The following is a 15916-nucleotide window of genomic DNA, read 5'->3' on the forward strand; positions in this document are numbered from 1 at the left end:
TTGATTTGGCATGTGTGTAAGTTATCGTATATATAGCGGCTCTTAAAAAAAAAGCTTTACTAAGAACACTGAAATTAGTAAGAAAAAAATTGGCAATGGAAGCAAGAAAAAATAGAGTATACTTTACCAGTGACAGAGAGCATGGCGGTGTACTGCACTCGTCCTGCTCTATTTTCTATCACACAGGTGTAGTTGCCGCTATGACTAGAAGTTACACTATTTATAGTGAGAATGCTAGAAAAGGGTGCATAATCACTAATGTTAATCCAATTGGAGGCCCTCAACGGTTGAGAGTCTTTATACCACGTGATGTTAAAGGGTTGATCCCCTTGGCTTGTTGTACACATAAGTTGAGTTCGCATTCCCTCTGTAACACCATCCTCAAAATAAAAGGGAGAGATCCGAGGGGGGACTGAAAGATGCAAATAACGGATTTGATATCAAACGTATACGAAATCAAATCTAAAAGAAATGGAACTTAAAAATTAAGATACCAAAAAAAAGTTTCGAACTCAACATTCATTGTCTTTGGAAATATAGTACAAAAGGCCCAAAAAAACTTAAGAAACAGCCATACACAACTGCAACGAGTGGAAGACATTCTAGTTAAGTGATAAGATTATATATATATAGAGAGACTGGGGTGGTGTGTTTACCATTCACGTGGAGTTGTGCTGTGTATGTGGTGGTTGCGGCGTCATTGGAGACGCGACACGTGTAATTGCCACTGTGTGCTCTGGAGATGCTGCCTATGCTTAATGCGCTGTTGAAGTCATCGTGATGTCGGATGGAAATGTCCAAAGGCCCGACAGAGGAGAGTCCAATGTTGTCTTTCAGCCATGTGAAGGTGAGGGGCAAATCTCCCTTCACCACCACACACTGAATACTTGTTCTGTCCCCTACGTTTAAGTCTTGGGCAAAACTGAAAGGCGTGATTTTGGGTGGCACTGAAAGACAGAATTAAGTGTACTGATTATGGACTGTTGACTCGTTTGTAGATGTACTAGTACCATAAATATACAAGGATTACAGTTAAATATGTTGTTTTTTCTTCCTATTCTTAAGTATAAAGGTAAAAACACTGAAAATGTAAAATAGGTAGAAACAGGAAGTGTGTGGATATCTACGTTGCCAGGATACTCGGTAGAATATAACAAATCATATACAGAATACCATACAGTTACGTGAAAAATAGCTTTTCCAGATACAAAATCTTTGGTTAATAACTTGTGTTAGTTCTCACATACAATGCTGAATTCTTAACATTGCACTCAAATTGATTCCTGAATTTCAAAGTTATTAACAAAAATACTTTTTACCAGAAAAACTGCACCTTCAAACGTGACTGTATAATAGATGCACAAATGCTTTGCATTTTTTAACTAGTGTACTCAAGTATCTAGTGGTTGGTCACCAACATGTTGACATGCAACATATAGCTCTCTTTATCAACTAAAATACTTTTAATATAACAATATTTCATAAAATCTGAAAAGTTAGATCATTTCGACCAAATATGATTTTTGTTTATTGTAGTTTTTGTATTAAACATTGAAAGTCACTGAAACGTAGATGCATGACATGTACAGAGCATTAACAATTTATCTTTGGAGGTATTAGCGATATGTAAAATGCCAAATATTTTGAATATTTAAACTTATATTCTTTAAAAAAAAGAAAAGAAAGTTCATTATGCCTATTAATTTTACATATTGGGCATGATTATCTTTGTAGCTTAGATATAAGCAAAAGTAGTTTATGCTTTTAAAGAGAAAAAATATCAAGTAATTTGGCTAAATTGTTGATATGTTTTCAAATTAAAACTAATTTTATCTACATAAAAAGTGTCTAAGCGATTTTTATGTATTTTTAGCGCACATACAATACATATTTATAAAATTTGCATATTTAGTTGCTCTTATAAAATGTTCATATACTGAATTCTATTATGGAACTATTACAATGCCATTTTAAATTATTATTATTAAACGATTTTTATTGTTTTTCGTTTAATAGCATACACGGTAAATAACACACAGCAATATATTTACCTCTACATGATTCACTACTGAATACTTTACCCAAATTGCATTTTTAAATGTATACCTAATTTCAATAAATTGATTAATTTATTGATTAAATATAACTAATTGGAGTGTCTATTTTCGACACGGAGGCTATTTGAGACGAGTCTAGCTGCTTAAAAGTGAGATATGAACCATTACTCGGGTTAATATCTGAGATAAATACCACATCAGCGGCAGAACCCGGAACCATGAGGTAGAAGTCACACATATTAGCCACTTAGTCACGACCTGGCAAATAATTTGAATTGTTTAGTTATTCTTGTGACATTTCTGATATAAATCTCACATTCCTCATTAAAAAGCAAGAAGCCTAGGTCTGTCAGTAAGGCTAATATGGAAACCTCGAAACGTTTAAGAGTTACGGGTTGCATACTCATCTAAGCAAAATGATTAAAATATTTTTAAATCCTTATAAAAGCAAGGCTCCTTAGGCTATCATTCACGCTAATTCTTCGTAGTTCACAGTAAAGCTAATAGTTGTCGCTAACTCATTGCTTTCCACCTGACACCAAGAGATGCCGCTAGCGTGTAGGCAATTTGCAGACAAATCGAAGACTTAGGGTAGCAACTAGTATTATTTAATGAAATAATGATGTTACCTACTTTTGTGACTTTCTAAAATAAATAGCTTTAAATAAGTATCTTTTCTAAAATATGGTGTTGAAAATAACTTACTTTATTTATCAATTATTGTAAAGCATTTGTGCTCAAGATCTAATATTGATTAATAATGATATGTATCCAGGCATCGTAGTGTATGTAATAGTATATTAAGCTACCAGTTCTCGACAGTAATTTTAAATTTTACATTCGTTTGAAAGTATTAAAAAGTTCTGAAAAGTTGGTATACTTGGAATGGAATAATTAAAAATTCATATCAATGATACTCTTCCGATAAGCCAATATTAATAAATGGATAATAATTTATTTGTATTGTCTAATCTAAACATAAGAAAAGAAACATAAACAAGAAATATATATTTAAGTTTCCGCAGCACATTTATGTAAAATAGCTTGTAAATGTGCTCTTAGTTCATCATATGTAACCATCATTATAATTTTAATGGCCTCTGTAATTTCATTTATGAAAATGGAACAATGTAAAACATCTAATGCAAACAAAAGAACAAGGTGCTAATTATTTTCGTAAGTAGTATTATTCCTCATTTTCTAAGAAACCAGGAATTATGCAGAAAAGGCACATATTTTTCTTCTGGTTGTGAGTAGGAAGTTGTAGAAAAAAATTACAGTAGACCAGACTAAACTGCAGTAGCTCTTCAATCTATATAAGAGATGTTCTGGCTTCGTTGGAATGGTTTCATTATGCAGATAATAGCTTGTCGGAAGATACTTGAGGCCACGAACAAAGTGAAAGGTATCTCCATTTCCGTCGCAGAATTGGTAGCTCTTAGTATGATATGGTGGCCGTGTAGACACAGTGCATTTAACATTAGTCCCCTTGATAATGGAAAGAACGCTTTACAAGACCCCAGAGAAGGGTAAAGAGCTTCGAGGCACTTTCTTTCTATTAAATATTCCATCCTTTCACATTGAATACTAATGTAGGGTATATTGTTAGAAGCAAGAAAAGAATAAAAAATGGACGCACTCAAGGTAATCCTTAATACTAAAATAAACTTATAAAATTTGAACCTTATTTTTTGTTTTAAAAAAAATAGAATCACTCACTTAAATATTCTTAACATACACAATAAAACAACTGAAACTGATTAGCATATTATGCAGTCACAATGAATCAATATTTATTTTTTACAAGGAAAACTTCAATCTTTTCATCACGGTACAAGGACATTTTTCAGTTTTACACACACACACACACAATATACATACATACATATATATATATATATATATATATATATATATATATATATATTGAAACACAAACAAACTATTTGCTGAGCAAAACAATATATTCACATAAAAAACTACATGCGTGTTACAGTTTCGCCAACTAACATTTTGGCTTCATCAGACACTATCCATATATATATATACACACACACACACACACATATATATATATATATATATATATATAATTACTTTGTTAAGAATACCACAAACTCATACAAGTTTGTTTCTTGTTCGTGTAGAGTACACGAACGTTGAGCCTTCATGCTTCATTCATAGTGCGGAACTTTGAGAAAGTTCTCCGCCTAGAGAATGGAACAAGGGACATAATACTACCTTGTAGATTGATTCAGTCGAACGCGAAGTTGTCTAAAGAAGGGAACAAGAGAGAAGTAGCTAAAGTCTTCTCACCTTGGTCGCAGAGTCTTGATGAAGTGAATAAATATGACTTTTTTCTATCTTGTTTTCTCTTTTTCTTTCTTTTTTTTTGTCAACGCAACTTTACATAAATCAAATGCACAAGTGTATAAAGCCTGAGTTTCAGAGATGCTATTTCTGAAACATGACATTTAAATATTAAAACACAATGCCATACACTATCATTCAATTAAAACCAAATCTGAATACTTTTCGTGCACTACATCTTCTATCATCGAAAATGTAATTTCAGAGTCACATTTTATGCTTTAAATGTGTTTTCCAGCTAAAAAAATAAAGCTTCTTAACCGGAATATCATTAAAAAAAAAGACTTTAAAACAAAGTCTCTCATTAAGAAGGAAAACTTTTACTATGAGAGTAAACGAGACGAGATTCGAGACGAAATCTGCCTTTTTTTTTAATTCGAGACGAGATGAAGAATTTAAAAAGTTTCATGGCCAACACTGATTCACCCAAGTTTTATATCTCAAACATTGTTTTAGAGCTTTGGTATTGGGGTTCGATTTCAGGTGCTGGTTTATGTGGTTCGGATCCCACGTTAACCTGCATATCTACATTCCATATAGCCTCTTACTGAAATCTTAAACAAACAACCGACTCGAACTCCGACAGTTTTTAGTGTTACATGATCCATCGCATACAACTATAAATTTAGAAAGTAATTGTACGAACATAATAGAAAACATTTGTTACGCAAATCATTACATAATATCCTCCAATAATAAATATGGTTTAAATAATGTTATACCATATTTACATACCCTTCGTAAATTTATCGTGATGCGGAATGATTCTATCATCTTTTAAACGAACTTTGAAAAACTATCTGTTCATAACTTTTATAATTTCAAATTTACGAAGTTAGACAAGGCGAAAACACCTTTTCAAGAACGGAGACGAGTTAACAAAAACCAATCTTGGAGATGAGACTTATAGAATTTGTGAAACGAAACAACCATATTCTTCGTCTTGTCTCGTGGTCAACAAATTACAAGCAATATGTGCTCATTCGCATGTACTCTATGGTTTCTCAAACTGAAAATAGCGTGTGTTGAATTTAGCTTTTCCACGATTTTGGACAGCTCTAGTTCTGAAACTATGCATTTTTTTCTCTCAGACTCATATAAACTTGTTTCTTATTTTGTTAGGAGGAATCACCTCTTACAATTTCTCGGATAGTTGATTAATTAATATCCTATATATACACACAGGGTGTTAATGAACTATACCGACAAACTGCAAGAGGTGATTCCTCACATCAAAATAAGTGAAAAAGTTCATATGGAGCTATGGCGAGAAGAGCATAGTTTCAGAGCTAGGGCTGTCCAAAATCGCAAAATAAAAGCTATATTTCAAGAGTCCCTGTCTCAAGTTCCAGAAACTGTGGATAGTGGTCCTTATCAGCATAAAGGAAGCCACGCATGCACACAATCCAAAAGTGCATATTTTATAAATTTTCAATAGGTGTACAGGGTGTTCCCTAGAGGATGTTATTCTCAGATATGCTGTCAACAGACTTTTCAGATATACCCTGATTTCAGAGGGTCCAAAGTAAGCCTTGACAACAATGGCTGTCCATTGTCCAATGCTTCAGAGGGAACTCGGAAGTGTTAGGAACTGGCAGCTCCATGATTTTTTGTGTTCGGAGTAACATATGATGCGATGTATTTCGTCACGGTATATTTCACGTTTTCTTCGCTTATAAGCGTGAAAAAAGTATTGCAGCACGCGTTTTCCCGAATACCAGGGACCGTGCTCTAACGATCCGTAACACTTCCTACATCGCGCTAAAGGATTCCGTGTTCACTGGTTTCAAGGCTTATCGTTTGCCTACTTTGGACCAATCATAAAATCAGATCATATCTCAAAATTCGGTTGATGGCATGTCTGTGATTTCACCTTGCAGGGAATTCTCTGCACACCAATTGAACATTAATGAAGTATGTATTTTTGGATTGCGTATGCGTGAATTCCTTTACGCTGATAAGGACTACCATCCACAGTTTCTCGAATTCAAAATAGGGCCTCTTAAAATTGGGCTTTTTCGCGAATTTGGACAGCCCTAGGTCTGAAACAATGCACTTTTCGCAATAGATCCATATGAACTTTTTCTCTTATTTTGATGTAGGGAATCACTTCTTAGTTTGTCGGTATAGTTCATTAACAACATGTATATATATATACACAAAGAAAACGTCAAGAAAAATTTCTAGTTGAGTCACTGAGTTGAAAGACAGTGACATAGTAGACTATAGAAAAGTTACACAGTGATTTGATGGATGAAAGGCTATAATTGCTAATACGAGCTATTGGAATATTAATGAGCAACACACGATTAATGTAAACACACGTTTCTGTAAATTTACTATGCGTTCCATTCTCTACAAACATTTTAAATATTTAAAAGAAAGGACACTGCCTTTCAAGCTCCAGGGAGCCAGAGATACAAGACTTATATCACACGATTAATGTAATGTTTCTATAAATTTACTATGCGTTCCATTCTCTACAAACATTTTAAATATTTAAAAGAAAGGACACTGCCTTTCAAGCTCCAGGGAGCCAGAGATACAAGACTTATATCGCAGTTAAAAGTGGGAAATTTAAGTTTGTTTGCTTGGAGATTTAAAAGCACCTTCAGCTCCGAAACAATATGAGGCACGGAACTACAGCCTAGCATGGATTCCGAATCCCGTGATCTCCTACTTCTAATCGATGTCAGGTCTTTTGCACCAAAGGAACACTGGTAACTACTCAGCTACGTGGCGGCTTAACAATAAGATTTGAATAGATGTGTTGTTACTTATCCTCCGCTATAAATTTCTTAGTTGGAATGATATTAAAGATTTGACCTAATACAAACTGACTCTTAAGAAAAAAAAAAAAAAACAGATACTTAAACATGACTTGTTTCATTTTAACACGGGGAGATTATAGAAACGGGAATATCACTGCATACTCAAAATTATACAAAAAGAGGATCATTAAAAAATGGTGGTAAAAGAAAAGAGTGTAATCAGGTAATGGAAACATTTCACGGGCTTTTAAGCAATTAAACAAGAACGTTCTCTAGATAATTCATTTAAGCAGCGCTGTGTATTTCGGCCTCAGCTGTAAGGTATATTGACGAAATATCTTCCTTTCTGTAATGGTGATGGAAAATGCCGCTGCTTCAAACCACTATAAGGTTTCCAGGCCTAATGAGCGTCGCAACACATCTGTTCATTATCGGCAGAAACAATGCTTTCGAGGTATCGATTATGGATTTCCAGATGACTGTGATTGTTCATCATGCTTCCGCCTGGATTTGTACGAGGTAAAAAATAATAGAAGCTCTATAATATTATCCAATCCTTTAAAGGAAAATGACACTCATTGAATCTTCGTATGCTAATTACTTTTAATTAATAGTGAAGCCAAGGACTTTAAAACATCCACATTTAATGATACTTGCTTTATAACGATTCTAATTATTTATTAGACCAGAAAGATATAAACAAGTTTTCTGATATTGTGAGTGTAAGTTACTTATGTACATTCGTGTTATTTGCTTTCTCTAAAATAATAAAATTATATTTATAAAGCTCTTCTACTATAGAAGATGATCCATTGGTATCATGAAAGACTCAGTTAGTCTGAGCTCCTCAGGTTTCGTGATACGGAGTTGCATGTTATATAAAGTTCTTTAGTAGCGCAGATTTACTCTAATACTGTCGCGAATCTGACATCTCACAGTGGCGACCACTTAACTTGGTGAGTTCTTTGAAGGAAGTTTAGAAAATATTAATTCAAGTACTTACTAAGTTGCAAGGAAGTGAGTCTATCACTGCAACTCTCAAGACTTCATAATATAAATTGCTTTGAACGCAATAACTAGTTATATTTATAAATTACCCGAACAGTGATAACATACGAGATCTATACGACACGATAAAGTACTGCACAGATTGAAACATTTATCTACACTAAATATTTAAGTTCCAATAAAGCTGATCTACTTTTGATAATTTTGCTAGTTTAATAGTAAATTATTTATTGTAAAGTTCTGATCTAATCTATGCTATTACTTACATTCTTTTAAGTTTCCTGTGCACGTTCTAGCACAGAGAATGAAAACAGATTTCCACAATTACTGGTTTTTCAACTTTATTTTTTCATTTTTTTAAAATCAAATGTACACTGCAACACTGACGTAGTTCCAATGAAACTGACATGGCCTTCCACGAAACATCCAGTGTTTGCAGTGTACAAATTGAGTTTAAAAAGTTGACAGCAACAACAGCTTACACAGTAGTAATTCAGACAAAGCCATTGAATGGATTTTATGGAGTTAACGTCAGTAATTTTCCCGTTCTGTTTAATAATTCATTGTAATAACGTTGTGCTAATACGTCATAACCATGATTTATATCACGTGCATAAGATTATAATTATTGAGCTTGAAATTGGTTTGATGACTATTTCCTTTCTGAATCTGTAAATAACTATATAGCATGTGGACGTTCCACATGTAAACATTAAATTATATTCTGCATATAACAACATACGTTTGATAACAATCGTAGAGAAGTAATTTATATTGATTTGCTTCATTTCTGTATATATATATATATATATATATATATATATATATATATATATCGAATCAGAAGACAGAGTAGTGTGATAGAAAAAGTGAATCTAAGAGGCATAGATTTAGCAAATCATGACTAAATTAGCAAGAAAAAGTGCATTTAGCAGCAGGAAATAATGTATTATATTTCGAACAACATGTTTCATTCATGTAAAAATGAATAAACAAATAAATCAAAAATAAATAAGTTAATGAAAACTGACATTTGTTTTTTAAAAAATATATAGTTTTATAATCTTTACTATATGAATGTAACTTATAAGAGCCTTGCTTGCTGTCACGCGCGCATCTGTGGTGCACGAGACCTCGGGTTCTATTCCCACTGACAGAACTCAGAAATGTCAATGCATTACGGTGGTTCCGATTCCACCGTAAGCTATAGGTCCACGTCTCGTATAGTCTCAGTGCTGAAAAGGAAAGCTAAACTGCAACTAACGAATCATCAACCAGCTTACAGTGTAGTGGTTTTGAATAATAATAATAATAATAATAATAATAATAATAATAATAATAATAATAATAATAATAATAATAATAATAATAATAATAATAATAATAATAATATAGTAACTTGCGAGTTCCCTCGTAGCTATCTGGTTAGCGTACGTGCCTTTGGTGCTGGAAACCCGGGTTCGATTCCCGGCGGAATCACATGTAATTCGGATCCTACACAAATTTGTAGGTCGACGTCTCATACAGCCTTATTGCTAAAAGGGATGCTCAACTAAAAAAAATGAAATGAAATTTTTGAGTTTTACGTCCCACGCTTATGCCGGTTAGGCTAAAGGAGACGGTGACGATGATTAATGAATGAAATGGTGGAATGAAGAAAGTGGGAGGAAACGGGAGAACCCCGAGAAAACCCACGCACACGGTATTTGTCCACCAAAAAGTTCACGTGGCGCGAGCTGGGATCGAATCCGGGACCCCAGGCACCAGAGGTGAACGCTCTACCACTGAGCCACCGCGGCCCCTGTATGCTCAACTAAAATTCTACCAGCCAACCCAAAACTTACGAAACTCTATTTTACAAAATGTATTCATCATTAAAACCGTGTAAAGTTTGAATAATTAGACTTATTAGTCTCAGATAGGCAGTATACATTGCTGGAATGAGAAGTACGCTTAAGTTGCATATAATGCTACTGAGACTATCCCATTGGCGAAAAGGAATGAAATGAAATTTTTGAGTTTTATGTCCCGTGGTTATGCCGGCTAGGCTAAAGAAGATCGTGATAATGACAAATGAATGCAAATGGTGGAATGAAGAAAGTGCGAGGAAACAGGATAACCCCGGGAAAACCCACGCACACGGTGTTTGTCCACCACAAAGCTCATATGGCGCGAACTGGAAACGAACCAGGGACCCCATGCACCAGAGGTGAACGCTCTACCACTGAGCAACTGCGGCAGGGAGACATTGTTTGACAAATTTTGTGACACCAGAAGTTTAACAGTGTTTAAGACCTAACAAAGTTGTATTTCTTCAAATGGCACGTTATTACATATTTCAAATTTACTTGTAACAGGATAACATACAATACCACGATTGTCATGCAGTGTTGCACAAACTAAGGACTATATAACTTTTGTTGGGTTGGTAACACTGATACCCTGGTGGTATCAATAGAATATGTCAGACTCTGTTTTCCTGTTGATATTTGTTGGTAAGAAATCAGTATTAATACCAAAAGTTGTAAAAGCTTATCAAGATAAATGGTCCATCCTACACACACACACACAAGCATATATATATATATATATATATATATATATATATATATATATATATATAATTAAAGGTCTGATTATATCTGTTTTGAATATGAATATTTCTGTTCTATCCCCTTTTACCAAAAAATAACCAAATTTCCCTTTGTCTTTAAAAGTATGATATTAAAGAATACCAATAAATGTAATTTTGCAAATAAAGAATTAAAACTATACAGGGCATCATTGATTCATTTTAAGAGCAAAAGAGGTATTCAAGAAAGAGAAGTTTGTAGCAAAATCTTGCTGACAGTCTGAATCTCGAATAAAAGATTCACCATATTCAGTTTAGAAAGTTGGTTTCGTCTGAATGGCCCATTTTTGAAGTTGAAAATATTACCATTACATAGAGATGTTCGATTAGTCACCGAAATACTCAGTTTGTTCTATAATTTTCACTTCTCTTTAATGCAAAAGAGGCTTAAAATTCCCTATATTGGTCTATGAGTGCCTAAGCTTAGTTTAATGAGAAGACAAATTGGATGTGCAATAATTTTATTAGAAGACACATTAGATAAAAAGGCATATTAATTAAAACATGTGTATTTGTATGACATTTGACGGATTAATTTTCTTCCTTGAGAAACAGATAGCTAAATAAAGAATCTCTGCTTGTGTTTGGTGCCATAGCGCACATCCTACAAACCAGTCATTTCCAACTGGACACTGTATGACGTAGGATCATGCTTTTACGATCGCGGAAGGAACAGAGATAACAGACAGAGCAACGAGGGAAAACAACAAGGGTAGAGGAATTTGACGAATTCAAAGTGATGAATTTATTTTGAAGCTAATAACAGAAGAAAATCTACTGTGTAAAAGCATTTTTGCTAGTCATCGTACTGAAGTAACTCCAGAATGATCAATGTTTCATGATGGTCGAGTGGCTAACTGCGCATTGTTCTGGGTTCGCAGGTACCTCCTTCGGATACAAACGCAAGTAGTGGTTTGGATCCCAATTTAAACAGTAGATTCTGCGCCATATAGCCTGGGTGTTGGAAAGGGACATTAAACTCTAATCAACGAACAAACTAACCAGAATCAATTTGTTTCCAACTTTGAAACAAACGAAAACAAATGTATATTATTGTTGCTGAATGAAAAACCTCGGAAAATGCTAGTCGAATGTGATTTCGGCAAGGTCTCCCATACTCAGGAAGATGTGTCAGTGTAAGGAAAAGCAGACTATGGAATTCTCTCATTGCGAACGCGACACAAATATATAATCCCAAGTTGATGTCTAAGTTATCCGTTTCTCAAACTTTCTCGAAGGCTCGTTACTAGGAGTGAAATCAAATAATCAAACTAGCATACACATGCATGCACACACAAGCCGTACAATTGCAACGTTAACTAACAATCAAAGAAATGAATCCTTAAAGGTTCTCAATTTTGCTGCTGGTTCATATATCAAAGCTCAGTGTAACAGAGGTGCAACAAGGAAGTCCCTCACCACAAACTAAGGAAAACTTTTAACAAGAGCTAATGTTAAGAAGAAGTTGTGGAAATTCAGCGAAACAAGGAAAGACTAGTTTACAGGACGTTGATTAAATAAACAAGCTTGGCTTTACTGGTTCTTAGGAAGAAGAAAATGGGAACACATAACCAGAAAAGTAAGTTCGTGTAGTGTGGTTTTTCTGCATTCTTCTCTTCCTCGTAAAAGTGGAAAACAATAACTGTTCTGTTGGTTTGAACAAGGAACATATACGAGAGGCATTTTCTCCACAGAATTATTACAACTAGGATTCCTTAACCAACATTCAACTCTAATTTTGCACTGGTTTTCTCTCCTATCCAAGCTTGTCTGTAATTATACATTTACATGTAAGTTATTCACAGTTAGATGAGCTTATTTTTCTTTCAAGCGAACATAGGAAAGAAAGAAACACTGGAATTGCCAGAAAAGAACATAAAAATCCATATTTTGATACATTTAAAAGCTTCATGACTCTTACGCATAGAATGTACTAACTTTTGATATTCGTTCATGGTTTATTCGTGCGTACAAGATCTAGAAACCATATCATTCAACAGATATGAATCCAATTTGGAGTTATATCTACGAGATTGTTTGGAGTTGTCTTTAAGGGATCATTTCGAGTTATCTAAGTGATTTCTAGCCATTTTTTTAAATTTTGTCTCCAATGCCTCATACTTCTCTCTATACTTATACTATTTTATACTTATGGAGAGTATAAAGTAAATACATAAGGATAATATAGTAATGAACGAAAAGCGAACCGCTATTTTCTCGAAAAGCAACTTTAACATTTTAAATATGTTTTGTTTATAACCGTATGTCATAAATAGCCCTACAAGACGTCATTATAAATTTCTGTTAGAAAATCCCCAAATATGATTTCTTATGAGAAGAAGTTCTGTCCCTCTGTATGTGCAAACGTGTTTGGCTTACTCACTCAACGTATCTGAACCAAATTTTAACACGGTTTGGTCATCTATGTTCTTACATAATAATTTAAAAATCAACGAAAATCGAAAATAGCACATTTCTCTGACATATCTCGAGAGACTATTTATTTTCTCCAACTCGTTGTTCAGAGTGCAGTGAAAGACAGTATATAATTTTTGTTGTAACTATTGAAAACAACTGCATAAAGCAGGAAACCTGTTACTGTCTTAGAACTGAAGTATCGCATTAGACTTGTCACCCGTATTTCAGAAGATATGTTACAAGAAATACACAGCTTGTAAGAATGTGTGTAACAAGGTGCCAGTAATAACATTTGCCAATAATAATGTATTATTATTATTATTATTATTTCCAAAATTAGGGACTTAAAAATGTCTCAATGCAAATAAATTGTTCATATACTCTGACCAGCCAACATATTATGACCACCTACCCACTAATTTTGAACGAACTCGTTGGGCTCACGTAAAAGTCACGAGGTACAGCAAAACCACTCGCCAGACGGTGACAGGGATGTCACTAGATCAATGAATACAGTGCTTGTGCGTAGAATGGGGAAGTTGAGTTGAGTTGATTTTAGTTTAGCGTCCCTTTCAGCAGCGAGGCTATATGAGACGTGGACCTACTGATTAACGTGGAATCCGAACCACATAAGCTCCCGCCGGGAATCGAACCCGGGTCTTCCACGCCAAAGGCGCGTACGCTAACCGCTTAGCCACGGAGGAGCTCAGAATGGGGAAGACTAGCGATTCATTAGAGTTTGTTAGAGGGCAAATTGTGATGGCCAGAAGGCTGGGAACGAGTGTCTCGGAAACAGAGCGGCTTGCTGGGTGTTCGAGAGCTTCCGTGCTTAGTGTGTTCCAATGGTGGGAAAAGGATGGCAACACACACCAAACCATAAGGATTGGGGCAGGTAAATCTCATTAAAGATGTCGGATGTTATAAACTGTCGGGGTTTGTGAAATAGACTAGTGCACAAACAATGGCACAATTAACAGCAGATTTTAACAGTGAACAGACCACACGTGTGTCTGAGCGTACAGTTCACCTTGCAGTTAGAGATGGGATTCCACAGCCGACGTCCCATACATTTACCAATGTTAACCGAATGCCATCGTTGATTACGAATAGAACGGGTACGTGCCTATTCTCATTAGATAGACAAGCAATGACACAGGGTTGCATGGTTCAGTTGAATTACGATACTGCCTTCATCACATCGATGACAGGATCAGAATTCGTCACCTTCCAGGGAAACATCCGCTTGAGGCGTGCCCAGTAGGACGATGACATAAGTGTAATAGCTTCTTTGGGGAACTTTCACATGGTCATGTAGGGCATCATGATGACTCCTAGCTATCAACAGATCAGATTGCTGATCATGTACATCTATTTATCTTGGCCATGTTTCTAGCCGCAAAGGTTTCTTACAACAGGACAACGCTTCTTGTCACAAGGCCAATGGTGTTCGCAGTGGTTCGAGAAGCACGGAGGCGAATTTCAATTGCTGCAATGGTTCTCAAAACTCACCCGATCTTAATCCAATTGAAAACCTTTGTCATGTAATTTAATGTGAGATCCGAGCTCATGGTGCGCCTCCGAAGAATATACAGTAATTAAGTGACTTGTGTTGCGGATGAGGTGCAGAATACCTCCTGCCACCAACTAAGGCCTCATTGCTTCCATGCCAAACCACATTGCTGCTGTTTTGCGAGGCGAAGGTAGATATCAGATGTTCAGCAATGGTGTATCTAGCCCGGGGCACTTTTTGAATGAGAAAAATTATTAAAGTTATTATTTACATACTTTCGAAAGTTTATAGTATGCGTTGCCCTTTATTCTTTATTGAAAAACTATTGAAACATTGGATATAGTTTCAGTTGCAGTTTTTCTGTTGTGTAATGTGTAAAATAATACTTGAGGTCCACAATGTCAGTGTCCAACCTAGCTACAACTAGCCGTAATATCCATCGAGAGAAAGTTTGAAACTTCTGCAGGACCCATGACAAATTCTAGATTAATTTGTAAACAAGTCAATTGACGAATTAGTTCTTGAATGGATCACGATTACATGCTGTGTAACTGTGTACTGGTAGTAAAATATAAGAAAATGAAGCCAAAAAGCAACGAAGATGTGTGCTGTTTCTTATTTTACATGAGAAGCAAAAATTAATTGTTACAATTTCTTGTTATTCCTTTCAAAGATTTGGTGAATAATACATATTATTCATAATCGTAAAAAGAGTACTCATATAAAATTAATATTCATGTTCTCCATATTCATGAAATTGTGACTTCTTTGCGTTCATACGAAAAAAAACTTTTGATTGAAGGGCTGATTCAAGAAACCAGATAAATATTTTTTTTTAACAAACATTATTTGAGGTACATTCATATATTAGAGCAGCTTCTCTTTGACTAGCTTCACCTGGTGGCATTATTCAACTACTCAAACAACATTTAAGTTGGGAGATATACATGAAGGAGATGTAAAATGATTTGGTAAACTCATTATATACCTATCATATCTGGGTTCTGGCTGCCCCAATTTTTACCTTGTAGATCCTACACTGATGTTACGTAGGGGGGTCATTATGTTTTGGATGCTCTGTATATACATATTAGATTCAATAGTATAGAGCACTATGAACGATCCCTGGTAGCAGAGACAGCTTGCAAAC

General features: G+C 34.9%; 1 protein-coding gene across 1 annotated transcript in view; it reads right to left on the reverse strand.

Annotated features, from left to right (window-relative positions):
• Positions 1–15916, reverse strand: part of LOC145687313 (cell adhesion molecule Dscam2-like) — a 1291367-nt gene that overhangs the window by 103984 nt on the left and 1171467 nt on the right. The window contains exon 11 of the mRNA XM_081760775.1: positions 657–947. Within this exon, the coding sequence (XP_081616901.1) occupies positions 657–947 (291 nt within the window). The remainder of the gene's footprint in view (positions 1–656; positions 948–15916) is intronic.

Source organism: Thermobia domestica, chromosome 6 (assembly GCF_964235325.1).
Source record: "Thermobia domestica chromosome 6, izTheDome1.hap1.1, whole genome shotgun sequence".
NCBI classification, from domain to species: domain Eukaryota; kingdom Metazoa; phylum Arthropoda; class Insecta; order Zygentoma; family Lepismatidae; genus Thermobia; species Thermobia domestica.